Source organism: Gossypium hirsutum, chromosome A07 (assembly GCF_007990345.1).
Source record: "Gossypium hirsutum isolate 1008001.06 chromosome A07, Gossypium_hirsutum_v2.1, whole genome shotgun sequence".
NCBI lineage: Eukaryota > Viridiplantae > Streptophyta > Magnoliopsida > Malvales > Malvaceae > Gossypium > Gossypium hirsutum.
In genome coordinates, this window is record NC_053430.1 from 11888899 (window position 1) to 11901405 (window position 12507).

Sequence of the window (12507 nt, forward strand, 5' to 3'; positions counted from 1 at the left end):
CTTTTATTTAAAAAATAAATAAATTAATTTCTGTAAATTAAATTAAAAAATAAATAAATTATTTTATTAAAAAAATTATTTATTTTTAGTTTTCTATTATTAAAGAGCTGATTCTTATACTTCAGTATAATGTACATATGATACATCATGTGTTATTGTATAGTTATTATGTTAGTCACAATAGTTTTTAATTGTACAAATAAATAAAATTTTTCTTTGATCTGGCATACATAAACTACATTACTTATTTTTAAGTAAAGAAAGCAAAATGTAATTTAACTTTTAGTACAAAAGCTTCTGTAATATTTTTATCTTCGAAAGTTTAATTATTTAATTTTAAATTAAAATATTTTTAATCTTCGAAATAAACACTAGTTGGAGTGAAATTAAATGGAAAAAAAATATAATTAGAAATTAGAAAAGAGATAGTGATTTTTTGGGGGAAAAAGAAAATTGTGGTCCCATATCCAAAAATAGAAAGATTATAAATAAGATAATGAATATGAAAATAATATAGTATTTAATACATTTAACAATTTATATATTTTATCATATGATTGATTACAAGTTATGAAATATAATACGATAGATTAATTAAATGTCATTAAAATTTATTCTTTTTAGATTGAATTAAAGGAAAAATAATAATAAAAAGGAGATTTGAATCTATATTTATTGAGTAATAAAATTATAGCCAAATATGTGATTTTGAAATCTTCTACTTTGATTATGAATTAAATGTAATTTAAGAATATATCAATGACTTTTTCCTACCACATTTTATCTTAGAATAAAAATTTTAGGTTTGAAATTAAATTTGAAAAAAAATCATTAAAATGAGAGATTTTTAAGTGATAATAATTAATCATATGTACAAATGAGACATCGATACTCACAAATTATTTAAATTAAACTAAAAAAAATCGAGCTCGAATTAATAATATGAAGTTGAATTTAAACTCAAGTAGCTTAAGCTTTCGTTTGAACCAAATTTAAATTTAATAATACTCGATTTGAACGGCTCTCAAACTTATCAAGCCTTTTATCTTTAATATATATTTTGAAACCAAAATTTCAAAATTAAATATGAAAATTAATAATTAAACTTAATTGAACTCAAAACTTAAAAGTAGAAATCGGATTCACAAGCCCTAAATTTCTAGGTAGTCCTCTTAACTTCATATTACTGACTCAATTACAACCTCAATACCTTTACATAGCAGGATCTTTATAAGCTCTCCAATTCAACTCTTGGGGGAAGAGCATTACCTTATTCAGAAATCCGACAAACTCAACTTTAAGTTTAATCGAACTTCAATATAACGCAGAAAAATAAGATTTCCATTAAGAAAAAGAAGTCTGTTCTTACATAAACTACAACACAAATTCTAATGGTTTTTACTTCTTCAGGAAGTAAGGAAATCTAACATCAAACATCATATGGATCCATCACTTGCCTGCAACCAGTTAAAAACCGTATGTGTAGATATCTACAGTATGAATTTCCACTTTCTTTTTAAAATTATTTCTTCTTAATTAGTTATCTTCATCATCTCCATCTATGTCCTCCGATGGCTTCATATTCATCATAAACCTCCAGCTATCCCCTTCTTCTATTTCCCATTGTTTCTTTAGTTCGTAAATCGCTTTAGATGCTGCCGCCGCAATCGCCGGGTTGTCGTCTTCTGCCAGCCTCTACATCGAAGAAGAAGAAAACATTAACAATTTTGTTTTTTGGGACAACTTTTAAAATTGATATAATAACAACTTTAATCCCTCAATATTTACAAATTATATCAATTTAGTCTTAATTTTAAAAAAAATTAAACTTTCAACATTTCCAGATTGTGTAATTCGATTTTCTTTTTATATTTTTGTTTTTCTTTGTAATATTGAGGGTTAATTTTAAAAGAATGAAAACAATAGGAAAATTATCATATTAGATTTTTGGTTGTTTCCATTTTTTTATATATTCAATCAAATTTAGTTGATAATTTTGTTTTTTTACCTTTTCAGGTGAAAGGGTCACAAAATAAAGCAAAACCGCAAAAAGATCAAATTATACAAAACATGTAAATGTTTAGATTTTTTTAAAAATCAAGATTAAATTGACACAATGTATAAATGTTGTGGGGTAAAGTTACTATTATGTTAATTTTAAAAGCTGCTACCATTGGCAGGCTGGTAACAAGAAAAGAAAAAATTGAATAGTGGAGTGACTAGTGGAGTGACTAACTTTTCATTGTTGGGTAACTAAAAATGAAATTTACTGATAGTTGCCTAATTACTAGTGTAATTTACCCTTTAAAAAATAAACCAAAGGTACCTGTAATGCGCCCATGCCGGCGTTTCCGAGTGTCCACATAGACGGAGCCGCTGCTAGTGCATTAGCCAATGCTTGTCTGCACCAATACGAAAGGTGAAGAAGATTACATAACATGGGAAACATTCCCTAAATAAAAAATTATAAGGGCGTACCTCGTATTGACATCGGGGGAACTCGAACACTCTTGCAACAACGATACACTGCTCTTACCATCCATGGCATCAAGATCTATAAGTGTCATTACTAACAACTCGAGCTGATCCAGAAAGGAAAGAGCGAGTAAATAAACAAACAATAAAGCTTTGCTCAAATCACCAGACGAAGTAATATGAATACGAATACTTAGTTTTGGACCTCTTCGGGGTCGGTGTAGTCGATTCCATCGGCTTCGGAAAGTGCGGATGCTATACTCCAGTAAGCTTCCTATATGTCATGAACATAAATGGTTTTCGATGTTGTGAAAATGCAACTAGTAAAGGAAACAATGGGGAAAGAGCAATTCACAAAAGGACCTGAATAGCACTAATGCGATCGGTAGACACTTCACCATTAAAGAAATCGAGAGTCTTCCCGTTTTTCTCGAGCATCAAATCATTAGCTGATAGTGAACCTTTTTCCCATCGCAATGGGCTGGATAAGACATACACAAACAAAAAAGGGTCAAAATTTAACACTTTAATGCTCAATAATCATTCAATGCAGGGAACTTACAATTTGTACACCTTGCTCACCATCATGTCATGAATGTTTTTCACAAACTGCAGACAACCAACAAACGCATACAAATGTAGAATAGATTACATTCTTTGTCGCAAATACAGGATTTCAGATATAATCCTATAAGATCGAACCTCACCTCCAAAGCCATTAGAGCATCCTCCATAGCACGTTGCTTAGCACGGAAATCGGCACGGCGCAGATCAGCCTGGATGGAAACACCTCATATATTTTATTGCTATAAGTGGAATACTATATTTTTCGAGACATTAAAACTATGTATCAATATTTGAAAAGTACCTCTAATGCACCGTCACTCCAATGTTTATCAGCGGCCTTTTTCAATCTAGATTCGGCCTTGGCTTTTAAGATCTAAAAAGATACAAGGTTCTTTACAACATTAGATCCAAGGATACTGTGATATCTGTCTTAATCCCACGAAAAAGGAATTTACTAACTAAATACACATACAGTGGCAATATGGTGAAGACGTTCGGCCTTTTTCTTCACACCTCGGTCGATTTTTTCTGTATCTTCTCTTGCCCTAGCTACATAGCATAGTCCGTCTCGGTTAAAATGTTAGCTAAATGCATTTCGTGCACTAATTCATTAAGAGCTTACCATCGAGTTTAAGAAATCCTGACCCGAGAATAGCGACATCCTGACGAGCACGAGCATCCAGCCTCATTATTCCACTGAAGGAAACAGGACAATAGCACAACAATAAGCTACCGAATGACCACAAATATTATACCAACATATGATTATCACGGCAAGCTATTTCGACAGATATTAGGGATTGCTTAATACCGAGAAAGCAAAACAATGTCGTTACGAGCCCTTTCATTTACAAATTTTGCATCATTACAAGCGAATCTACAAGCTTCAGCCAAGCCGGGACTTGAATGTATAGTTCTCCCATGCATGCTTGAATGACCAACTTCGCCTTCGGCAATCTGTGCACTGGCTCGAAACAGTACCATACAATAAGTTTAAGATGAACTCGAAAAAGTATCACTATGTTCAAGCATCGAGAATTACGATCTTACCTAGATGCATCCGAGCAATCGGTTTCAGACTTTTGAGTTCTTGAGGACAAGCATATCAGGGAAGATCCTCGAGTGACACCGAAACCACCAGGTTTTTCATATATGTTTCCCAAACGTTCGTTTGGAAACCTCAACTTTGCCATCAAAAGACCTGTATTTCTCAGTCTCCGATGATCAAACCCTCGAGTTATAGGATAGATTTTACCACGATGGTTAGTGTTACCAATAGTCTTAGTCACAACTGACCCATTTGGGACCTTGCTTGAAGTAAATGCCATGGAAGGGATCAACAATGAAAATAAGCCCACCACCAATGAAACACCCTTTGAACAGCTCAAAGCTATAGGCAAAACACAAAATCTAAATCAAGGCCACACAAAAATAATCTTTAAATAGTCTATTCAGCATTAGCTCAATTGACACCATTGGTATTGTAATAATCTTGAAGATATAGATTCAAGGTGCTTAAATGCATGTTTTCCTATTAGTAAAAGTAGGGGGTAAAAGTACCATAAATGCGCCTGTACTAGTACTCAGATTACATTTTATCTTCTCTACTAAAAAAAAATGAACAAATTAATCCATGTTTGTTCGATTAAAGAGTAAACTATCCCTTCTGTTATGTCCATTTCTACTATTAAAAATTGCTCTATGTTTGTCAATACAAGATACACATGATACACCATGTTTCACTTTTTGGTTATTCTGTCAATCATGTAAAAATCAATTTTCTATTTGATCTAATTTGTCATTTTTTAAGTAGAAGGGACAAAATACACTATCACTCTTAGGGCCATTATGTTACTTGTACCGGGAATACTGTAATTGTATCATTTGGCAAATGTCCCAACAGCTCAAGACGAAGATTGAATGAAGCAATCAATAGATCAGAAACAATTAATTTCAATTCTCTAATAATTCAGTTCCAACTATTGTCATCAAGCAATAAAAACACACAAACACATAGAGAAGTCCACAAATTCACTGGAAAAATGAACTCTGTTTTACCAAAAAGGGGAGAAAATTATAAAACAATGAAAACCCACCAAGAAAAAAAAGTATAAAACAGCCATAAATGGACTAAAATGAACTAAAAATAAACAATCAAACCAATAATACAAAGAAAAAAAAGGGTTAATACTGACCTGTTGAAACAAACTGATTTTCACAGGCTGAAACAAAGAGAGAGACAAGCGAAGCACAAAAGTTGGGTTTAAATGTGCGAGAGAGATGAGCAAATGGGCAAGGAATTGGGAAATGAAATGGTAACCACAAGTAAAGCATGTGGCCCCAAAAGATCCAACGATTGCAGCTATTGTGAGATCTTAAAGGAAAAGGACAAATTGTTTATGGTCTTTTTCTGACAATTATTATGGCCTTAGCCAGATGTTATGGATATTGGGTTGCTGGAGCTGGAGGTGCCATTATTAATTTTTTCAATTTTTTAACTTCGCTTATTTTGGGTCAAATTATTTTGCTTTGTTGGTCCAAATGAGAGCATGTTTATCCACACTGGATAAAACACATTGTTTCTCTGGCCACCGTTTTTTTTTCTTCTTCTCCTTCTTCTGCACTATTTTTTTTCCGATTAAAATGTGTTTCTGTAATTTGGTAGTAGCAAATTTAAAATCCAGTTCATCTTTACCTAGATTTTTTTTTATCCTATCCCCTATAACAAAAGTATTATCTTGTAAGCATAAAGATTTGAAGTAGATACTCCAATTATTAAAAATCGAGATAAATAGATTGTTCAATTTTTTAATGGTCGGTATTCAATACATTAGAAATAGATTTAGATAAGCATTTACTTTTTAATTTTGAGTAAATTATACTTATACTCACCTAATTATTAATAAATTTTTTTTTCTCAATCACTAAACTATTTGATTTTTTTTCTTTTTTAGTTATCAACTTTTAAATTATTAACGAAAATATAACTTGTCAACTTTTAAAATTGATGTAATTAGAATTTTAATCTTCAACATTTATATATTATGTTACTTTAGTATTAATTCTTAAAAGTTTAATCCTCAATATTTATACATTATATAATTTGATTTTTTTTACAATTTTATTTTTATTTATAACATTAAGGGTTAATTTTAAAATTTTAATTTTAAAAAGTTTGATTCACGTTTCCACACATATTATTAGCATATCCTAAAATTGCTCCTGATAAGATTTGAAAAATGATGACTCATCATTTTTGCTGAGTTGTAGAATTGATTAGTTTTAGAATTTGTTATTTCAAGTTTCTCCGTACATTCGGGTGTCTTTGTTTCCCATTTTTGAGGCCTTATCATGCTCACAAGCTGCAATTTCATTATGCCCCATATGTGTTCTTGGGATACTCTCCAAAACACAAGGGATATCGCTGCCAAGATGCCAACGGTCGTGTATATGTTTCATGGCATGTTCGATTTGAGGAACATGTATTTTCCTTTAGTCAACCACAGTCCCCATTCCTACCCAAATCACACTCCCATATTGACTCCATCCTCAAACCACACATTCCCCCGCTTACTCTAATTACTACATCATCTCAACCATTCCCTACACCTTCACCTTGGCCAAATATAGACACCAATGGTTCCACCACACCGGATTACTCTACTACTCCCTTTTTGCCTTCTAACTCACCAGATTCACACCTTCGATACCTTCCAACTCACCTCTCCTACCCCCTCATCCTCCACAAAACACTCATCCCATGGTGACTGAAGGGAAAGCTAGAATCTTTAAACTAAAATCATTTCTGAAAGAAGCTTCTAGTGTTCCTAAAGACCCCATAAATATACATGAATCTGTGAAATTTCCTGAGTGGCGTCATGCTATTGAGGAGGAGCTATGTGCTCTCTCGAAAAACCAAACATGGTCTCTCTCAACTCTTCCACCATATCGTAGGCAGTCAGGTGCAAATGGCTTTTCAAAGTAAAAAGAAACCCAGAAGGTTCAGTTGCTCGTTACAAGGTCCGATTGGTTGCTAAAGGATGTTCAAAAAAGATAGGTAATGATTATTCTGAAACATAGAACCCTGTGGTTCACTCTTGCACAATTTGAATAGTACTTGCATTGGCTATGAAGGAAGGTTGGTCTCTATGCCAAGTTGACATTAACAATGCTTTTTTAAACGATGACTTACAAGAGGAGATATACATGACACAACCTCCCGGGTTCGAAATTATTTATGGTAAAGGACAACCTCTTGTGTGTCGTTTGAATAAACTGTTGTATAGCCTTCAAAAAGCCCCTCAAGCATGGTCTGATTAATTACATTGGTACCTCACTAGTCAACTCTGCTCTGTTTCTTTACAGGCTGACAACTCATTACATATTCATAACATATCTACATCACAAACAATACTAATAATATATGTTGATGACACCATTGTTACTAGGTCATGTGCCACTGAAATTGGTGAAGTAATTTCTCATCTGAACCATCAAATTTCTTTAAAAGATCTGGGATCGACTCAATTTTTTCTTAGCATGAAAATCACACAACTCCACAAAGGTGTATTACTTAGTCAAAAAAAATATATTAGTGAGTTATTGCACAGGTTATCCATGGATAATGCATCTTTGGTACCTACTTCTATGACTGTCACTACCAAACTTACTGCTACTAGTGGACTGTTGAGAAGTTAATGTAGTTAGTAGTTAGCAAAATTAGGCAGTTACAAGATTAGTTAGTTAGTTAAACAAATAGTCTATAAATGTAAACATACTCTGTGTATTAAACAAGTAAGTGAGAATTTTTTTCAACATGGTATCAGATGCTATGGTAGTCGTTTTTTCTGGTAGTTTTTGGTTTGTTCTCTAGGGCACTTTTCATTTGTGTCTTCGACGTTTTTTGGATTGCTGGTTATCTTTGTTTTCTTTTTGGGTTCTTTCAGTAACAAAGAAGATGAGTCTCTCTGATTCTGTTCTTGATTTCAATCACCCGTGTTATCTTCATCCATCAGATACTCCGGGTACATTGCTCGTCGCTCATCAGTTGACAGGTGTTGAGAATTACACTGTTTGGAGTCGGACGATGAGAATTGCGTTATTGGCAAAAATAAATTGGGATTTGTGGATGGCACCTGTTCTAAAACCATGGTACCGGAGGATATGGGTCATCAGTGGGAGCGCTGCAATGCGATTGTCCTTTCTTGGATTCTAAATACTGTTAGTAAAGAACTCTCGGCGGGGATTGTTTTTGCGTCCAGTGCGGCAGCAGTTTGGAACGATCTTAGTGAACGATTTCACAAAATTGACGGTTCAAGAATTTATTTCTTGCATCGTGAAATTACTACCTATTCTCAAGGTACGGTCTCAATCTCTGCCTATTTTACCAGATTGAAGTTACTTTGGGACGAATATGATGCCCTTGTACCACCGGTTTCTTGTGATTGTGGTCAGCCTCGACAGAATGATGTTCATGTTGGACAGCAGTGTTTATTCCAGTTTCTTATGGGATTGAATGAGTCATATAGTGCTGTGCGTAGTCAGATTTTATTGATGAGTCCTTTACCGTCTGTTAATCATGCGTACTCGATGATTATGCAAGAAGAGTCGCAGAGAAAGCATAGTTCTAGTAATGTTGGGGATGACTTGGTTCCTTTTTCTTCAGTTCAGATGGTACAGAAAAAACGATTTAATGGTATTTGTGACCACTGCAAAGTTAAGGGACATAAAAGAGAGACTTGTTATAAACTCATCGGTTATCCTGCAGATTTTAAGTTTACAAAGAGGAAAATGAATGTTTCTTCTTCTTCGGCAGTGAATAATGTTTCTACCCCTGACTCTGCTTGTAGTAGTGAAGTACTAGACTCTAGTGGGTCATGTCCGACAGCACCTATGTTTACACAAGATCAATATAACCAGATCATGCGTTTGTTGAATAAAGACCCTGTTGTCGTTGAAGCTGCTACCAGTATAGCAGGTATGGTGGATCTTGGTAACAAATGGATCATTGACAATGGGGCCACTGACCATATACTGTCGGATCTTCATTTCTTGGAATCTCCTGTTGCATGTCCATTAGGGTCACCAAGTGTTAGGCTTCCAAATGGGTCTTCAGTCTCCGTTACTCATACTGGCACTTGCACAATTTTACCTAACCTTTCATTGACAAAAGTTCTTTATGTTCCGAATTTTCGTTACAATTTACTTTCTGTTTCCAAACTTACCACCGATCTTCATTGTATGGTTTCTTTTTATCCTCATTTTTGCCTTATACAGGATCTCTCCAGTGGAAGGATGAGGGGGATTGGTAAAGCACGAGGTAGTCTTTATATCCTGGATCCGTCTCAACAGACTATGGTTTTACCTCCTTCTTTTGTTACAATGGCTTCTACAGATTCATCCATGGCTTCTACAGATTCATCCATTCTTTGGCACCATAGACTTGGTCATGCGTAGGTTTCGAGACTGAACAAGGTTCCTATTTTTTCTTGTACAAAATCTGCTGTTGACAGTATTCATAAGTGTCCTGTTTGTCCACTAGCTAAACAAACCAGACTTCCATTTCCTATTCATAAGTCTCGTGCTAATACTGCTTTTTCTCTTGTGCACATTGATTTGTGGGGACCTTATCGAGTTTCTACTCATAGTGGTCATAGGTTTTTTTTAACGATTGTTGATGATTACACACGAATGACTTGGGTTTATTTGTTGCGCTCTAAGAGTGATGCTCTTATATGTCTCAAACAATTTTTTGTGTTGGTTAAAAATCAATTTTCTACTGTAATCAAAACTGTTCGTAGTGATAATGGGTATGAATTCTTTAAAAATGAATGTACTGAATTTTTTAATATGTCTGGAATTGTTCATCAAAGTTCATGTGTTTATACTCCTCAACAAAATGGAGTTGCTGAACGAAAGCACAGACATTTACTAGAAGTCGCCCGATCCTTAAAATTTCAGTCTCACGTGCCTAGCAAATTTTGGGGTGAGTGCGTTTTAACTGCCTGTTTTTTGATTAATCGTCTTTCTACGCCTATTTTAAGCTGGAAATGTCCTTTTGAGCTATTGTATCATAAGTCACCTGATTTTTCTCGATTAAAGGTCTTTGGTTGTCTAGCTTATGCTACTAATCCTAGCTACCATGATAAATTTTCTCATAAGGCTATTCCATCTGTATTCATGGGTTACTCTCTTGTACAAAAAGGATACTTGCTGTTTAGTCTTGAAACCAAAACCTTTTTTGTTAACCGAGATGTTGTTTTTCATGAAACCATATTTCCTTTTAAGATTCCCACCAAACCGGTTTTGCCTTTTCCTGATGTTGATCCTTCTATTTTTCTACAACTTGAACCTTCCTCTTCCTTGTTTATTCCATCTTCTTCATCCTCTTCATCTTGTGTACCCGAGCCATCTTTTAACCCTTCTATGCCTACTGCTGTTCCTTTACGACGTACTACGAGGTCTGTTAAGCAGCCTCCTTGGATGAAGGACTACGTCTGCTCTAACCAATCGTCCACTTCTTGTGCCACAAGTTTGTTTCCTATAGTTGCTGTTTATTCTTCTTCTCATTTGCCTATTCATACTCAATTGTTTGCTGCTCATGTTTCTTCTTTACTTGAACCCCGTACTTATGATGAGGCCCTTTTGGATCCTCGGTGGGTTGATGCCATGCAAAAAGAGATTCAAGCTTTGGAGGCTAATGGTACATGGGAGATTGTTCCTTTACCGCCTGGCGTTGTTCCCATTGGCTGCAGTGGGTTTACAAAATTAAATATGCTTCTGATGGTTCGGTGGAACGTTTTAAAGCACGACTTGTTGCTAAGGGATATAATCAAAAGGCTGGTATTGACTTTCATGACACTTTTTCTCCGGTCGTTAAACATGTCACGGTTCGGACGGTGATAAGCATGACAGCCATTCATAACTGGCCTCTTTTTCAGATGGACGTATACAATGCGTTCCTTCAAGGAGACCTATTCGAAGAAGTTTATATGGAAATTCCAGTTGGTTTTCGCAGCCAGGGGGAGTCTCATGTATGTCGTCTGCGTAAATCGTTGTATGGTCTGAAGCAAGCGTCCAGGCAGTGGAACTCGAAGCTTACAGAGGCTTTAATACGAGGAGGATATGTACAAAGTAAATACGACTATTCCTTGTTCACAAAGAGGGATGGAGGTAACATGGTTGTTCTACTCATATATGTGGATGATTTATTAATTACAGGCAGCAGTGCTAACATGATAGATGAATTGAAGCAGTTTCTGCATTTGAATTTTAAGATGAAAGACTTGGGTGTATTGAAGTTTTTTCTTGGAATTGAAATAATGAGATCAAATAAAGGGATTATATTGAATCAAAGGAAATATGCTTTGGAGTTGATAGCTGATTTGGGATTAGGAGAAGCGAAGTCAGTATGTACACCGCTGGAACAGAATTTGAAACTCACATCAATTGAGTATGATGAGTCGGTACAAACAAAGGTGGATGGAGATGATTTAGTCACGGATGTTACAATGTATCAAAGGTTATTGAGAAGATTGATATATTTGACAAATACACGACCAGACATAACGTTTGCGGTTCAACATTTGAGTCAGTTCATGCACAGACCAAAAAAATCGCATTTAGAAGCTGCTTTTCGGGTGGTACGATACATAAGGAAAAATCCTGGTCAAGGTATTCTATTATCTGCAGCAAGCAATACACAGTTGATTGCTTTTTGTGACTCTGATTGGGCTTCATGCCCCATGTCTAGGAGATCGGTGACTGGTTTCTGTATAAAAATTGGAGAATTCCTTGTTTCGTGGAAGTCAAAGAAACAGACCACAGTTTCCCGATCATCGGCAGAAGCGGAGTATAGAAGTATGGCAGTGGTTGTAGCAGAGGTTGTATGGTTGAACGGTTTATTGAAAGAAGTTAGTCCCAATCAATTTGATAAATCATTGGTTCTTTCAGACAGTAAAGCAGCGTTGCAAATTGCTGCTAATCCCGTTTTTCATGAGCGGACAAAGCATATAGAGATTGACTGCCATTTTGTAAGAGATAAAATCAAGGATGGAACGATTCAGATGCAGCACATTAGAACAACCGAGCAACTTGCTGATTTGATGACAAAGGCCTTGAGCATCAAACAACATGAGTTTTTAGTATCCAAGTTAGGGGTTAAAGATATATATCAACCCTCAACTTGAGGGGGAGTGTTGAGAAGTTAATGTAGTTAGTAGTTAGCAAAATTAGGCAGTTACAAGATTAGTTAGTTAGTTAAACAAATAGTCTATAAATGTAAACATACTCTGTGTATTAAACAAGTAAGTGAGAATTTTTTTCAACATGGACACTCTTTCACCAATGTTCACATATATCGACAAGCTGTTGATACGCTTCAATATATCTGTTTTGCACGACTTGATATTGCATATATCGTAAATAAAGTTAGTCAATTCATGAATTCACCACGGGATATCCATT

The 12507-nt window shown here is 34.9% G+C and overlaps 1 protein-coding gene across 1 annotated transcript; it reads right to left on the minus strand.

The window, feature by feature from the left end:
• Nucleotides 1–1320: 1320 nt before the first annotated feature.
• On the minus strand, nt 1321–5446 carry LOC107936808 (senescence-associated protein AAF, chlorolplastic). The gene is made up of 13 exons (XM_016869575.2): nt 5238–5446; nt 4093–4432; nt 3854–4006; nt 3665–3738; nt 3515–3591; nt 3344–3415; nt 3183–3251; nt 3038–3084; nt 2839–2956; nt 2681–2749; nt 2479–2582; nt 2327–2402; nt 1321–1695 (listed from the first exon to the last, which is right to left on the minus strand). Exons 1-13 carry the CDS (start codon nt 5374–5376, stop codon nt 1537–1539), a joined length of 1497 nt encoding a protein of 498 aa, XP_016725064.2. The 5' UTR covers nt 5377–5446; the 3' UTR covers nt 1321–1536.
• Nucleotides 5447–12507: the final 7061 nt, after the last annotated feature.

What these genes read in the sequence shown, in the direction of transcription:
- LOC107936808 (XM_016869575.2), bottom strand. Translation starts at nt 5,376, where the DNA reads ATGCTTTACTTGTGGTTACCATTTCATTTCCCAATTCCTTGCCCATTT. An exon ending in GATTGCTCGGATGCATCTAG is followed by an intron (nt 4,007 to 4,092) that starts GTAAGATCGTAA and finishes GTTTCGAGCCAG; the next exon opens with TGCACAGATTGCCGAAGGCG. An exon ending in ACTACACCGACCCCGAAGAG is followed by an intron (nt 2,583 to 2,680) that starts GTCCAAAACTAA and finishes TTTCTGGATCAG; the next exon opens with CTCGAGTTGTTAGTAATGAC.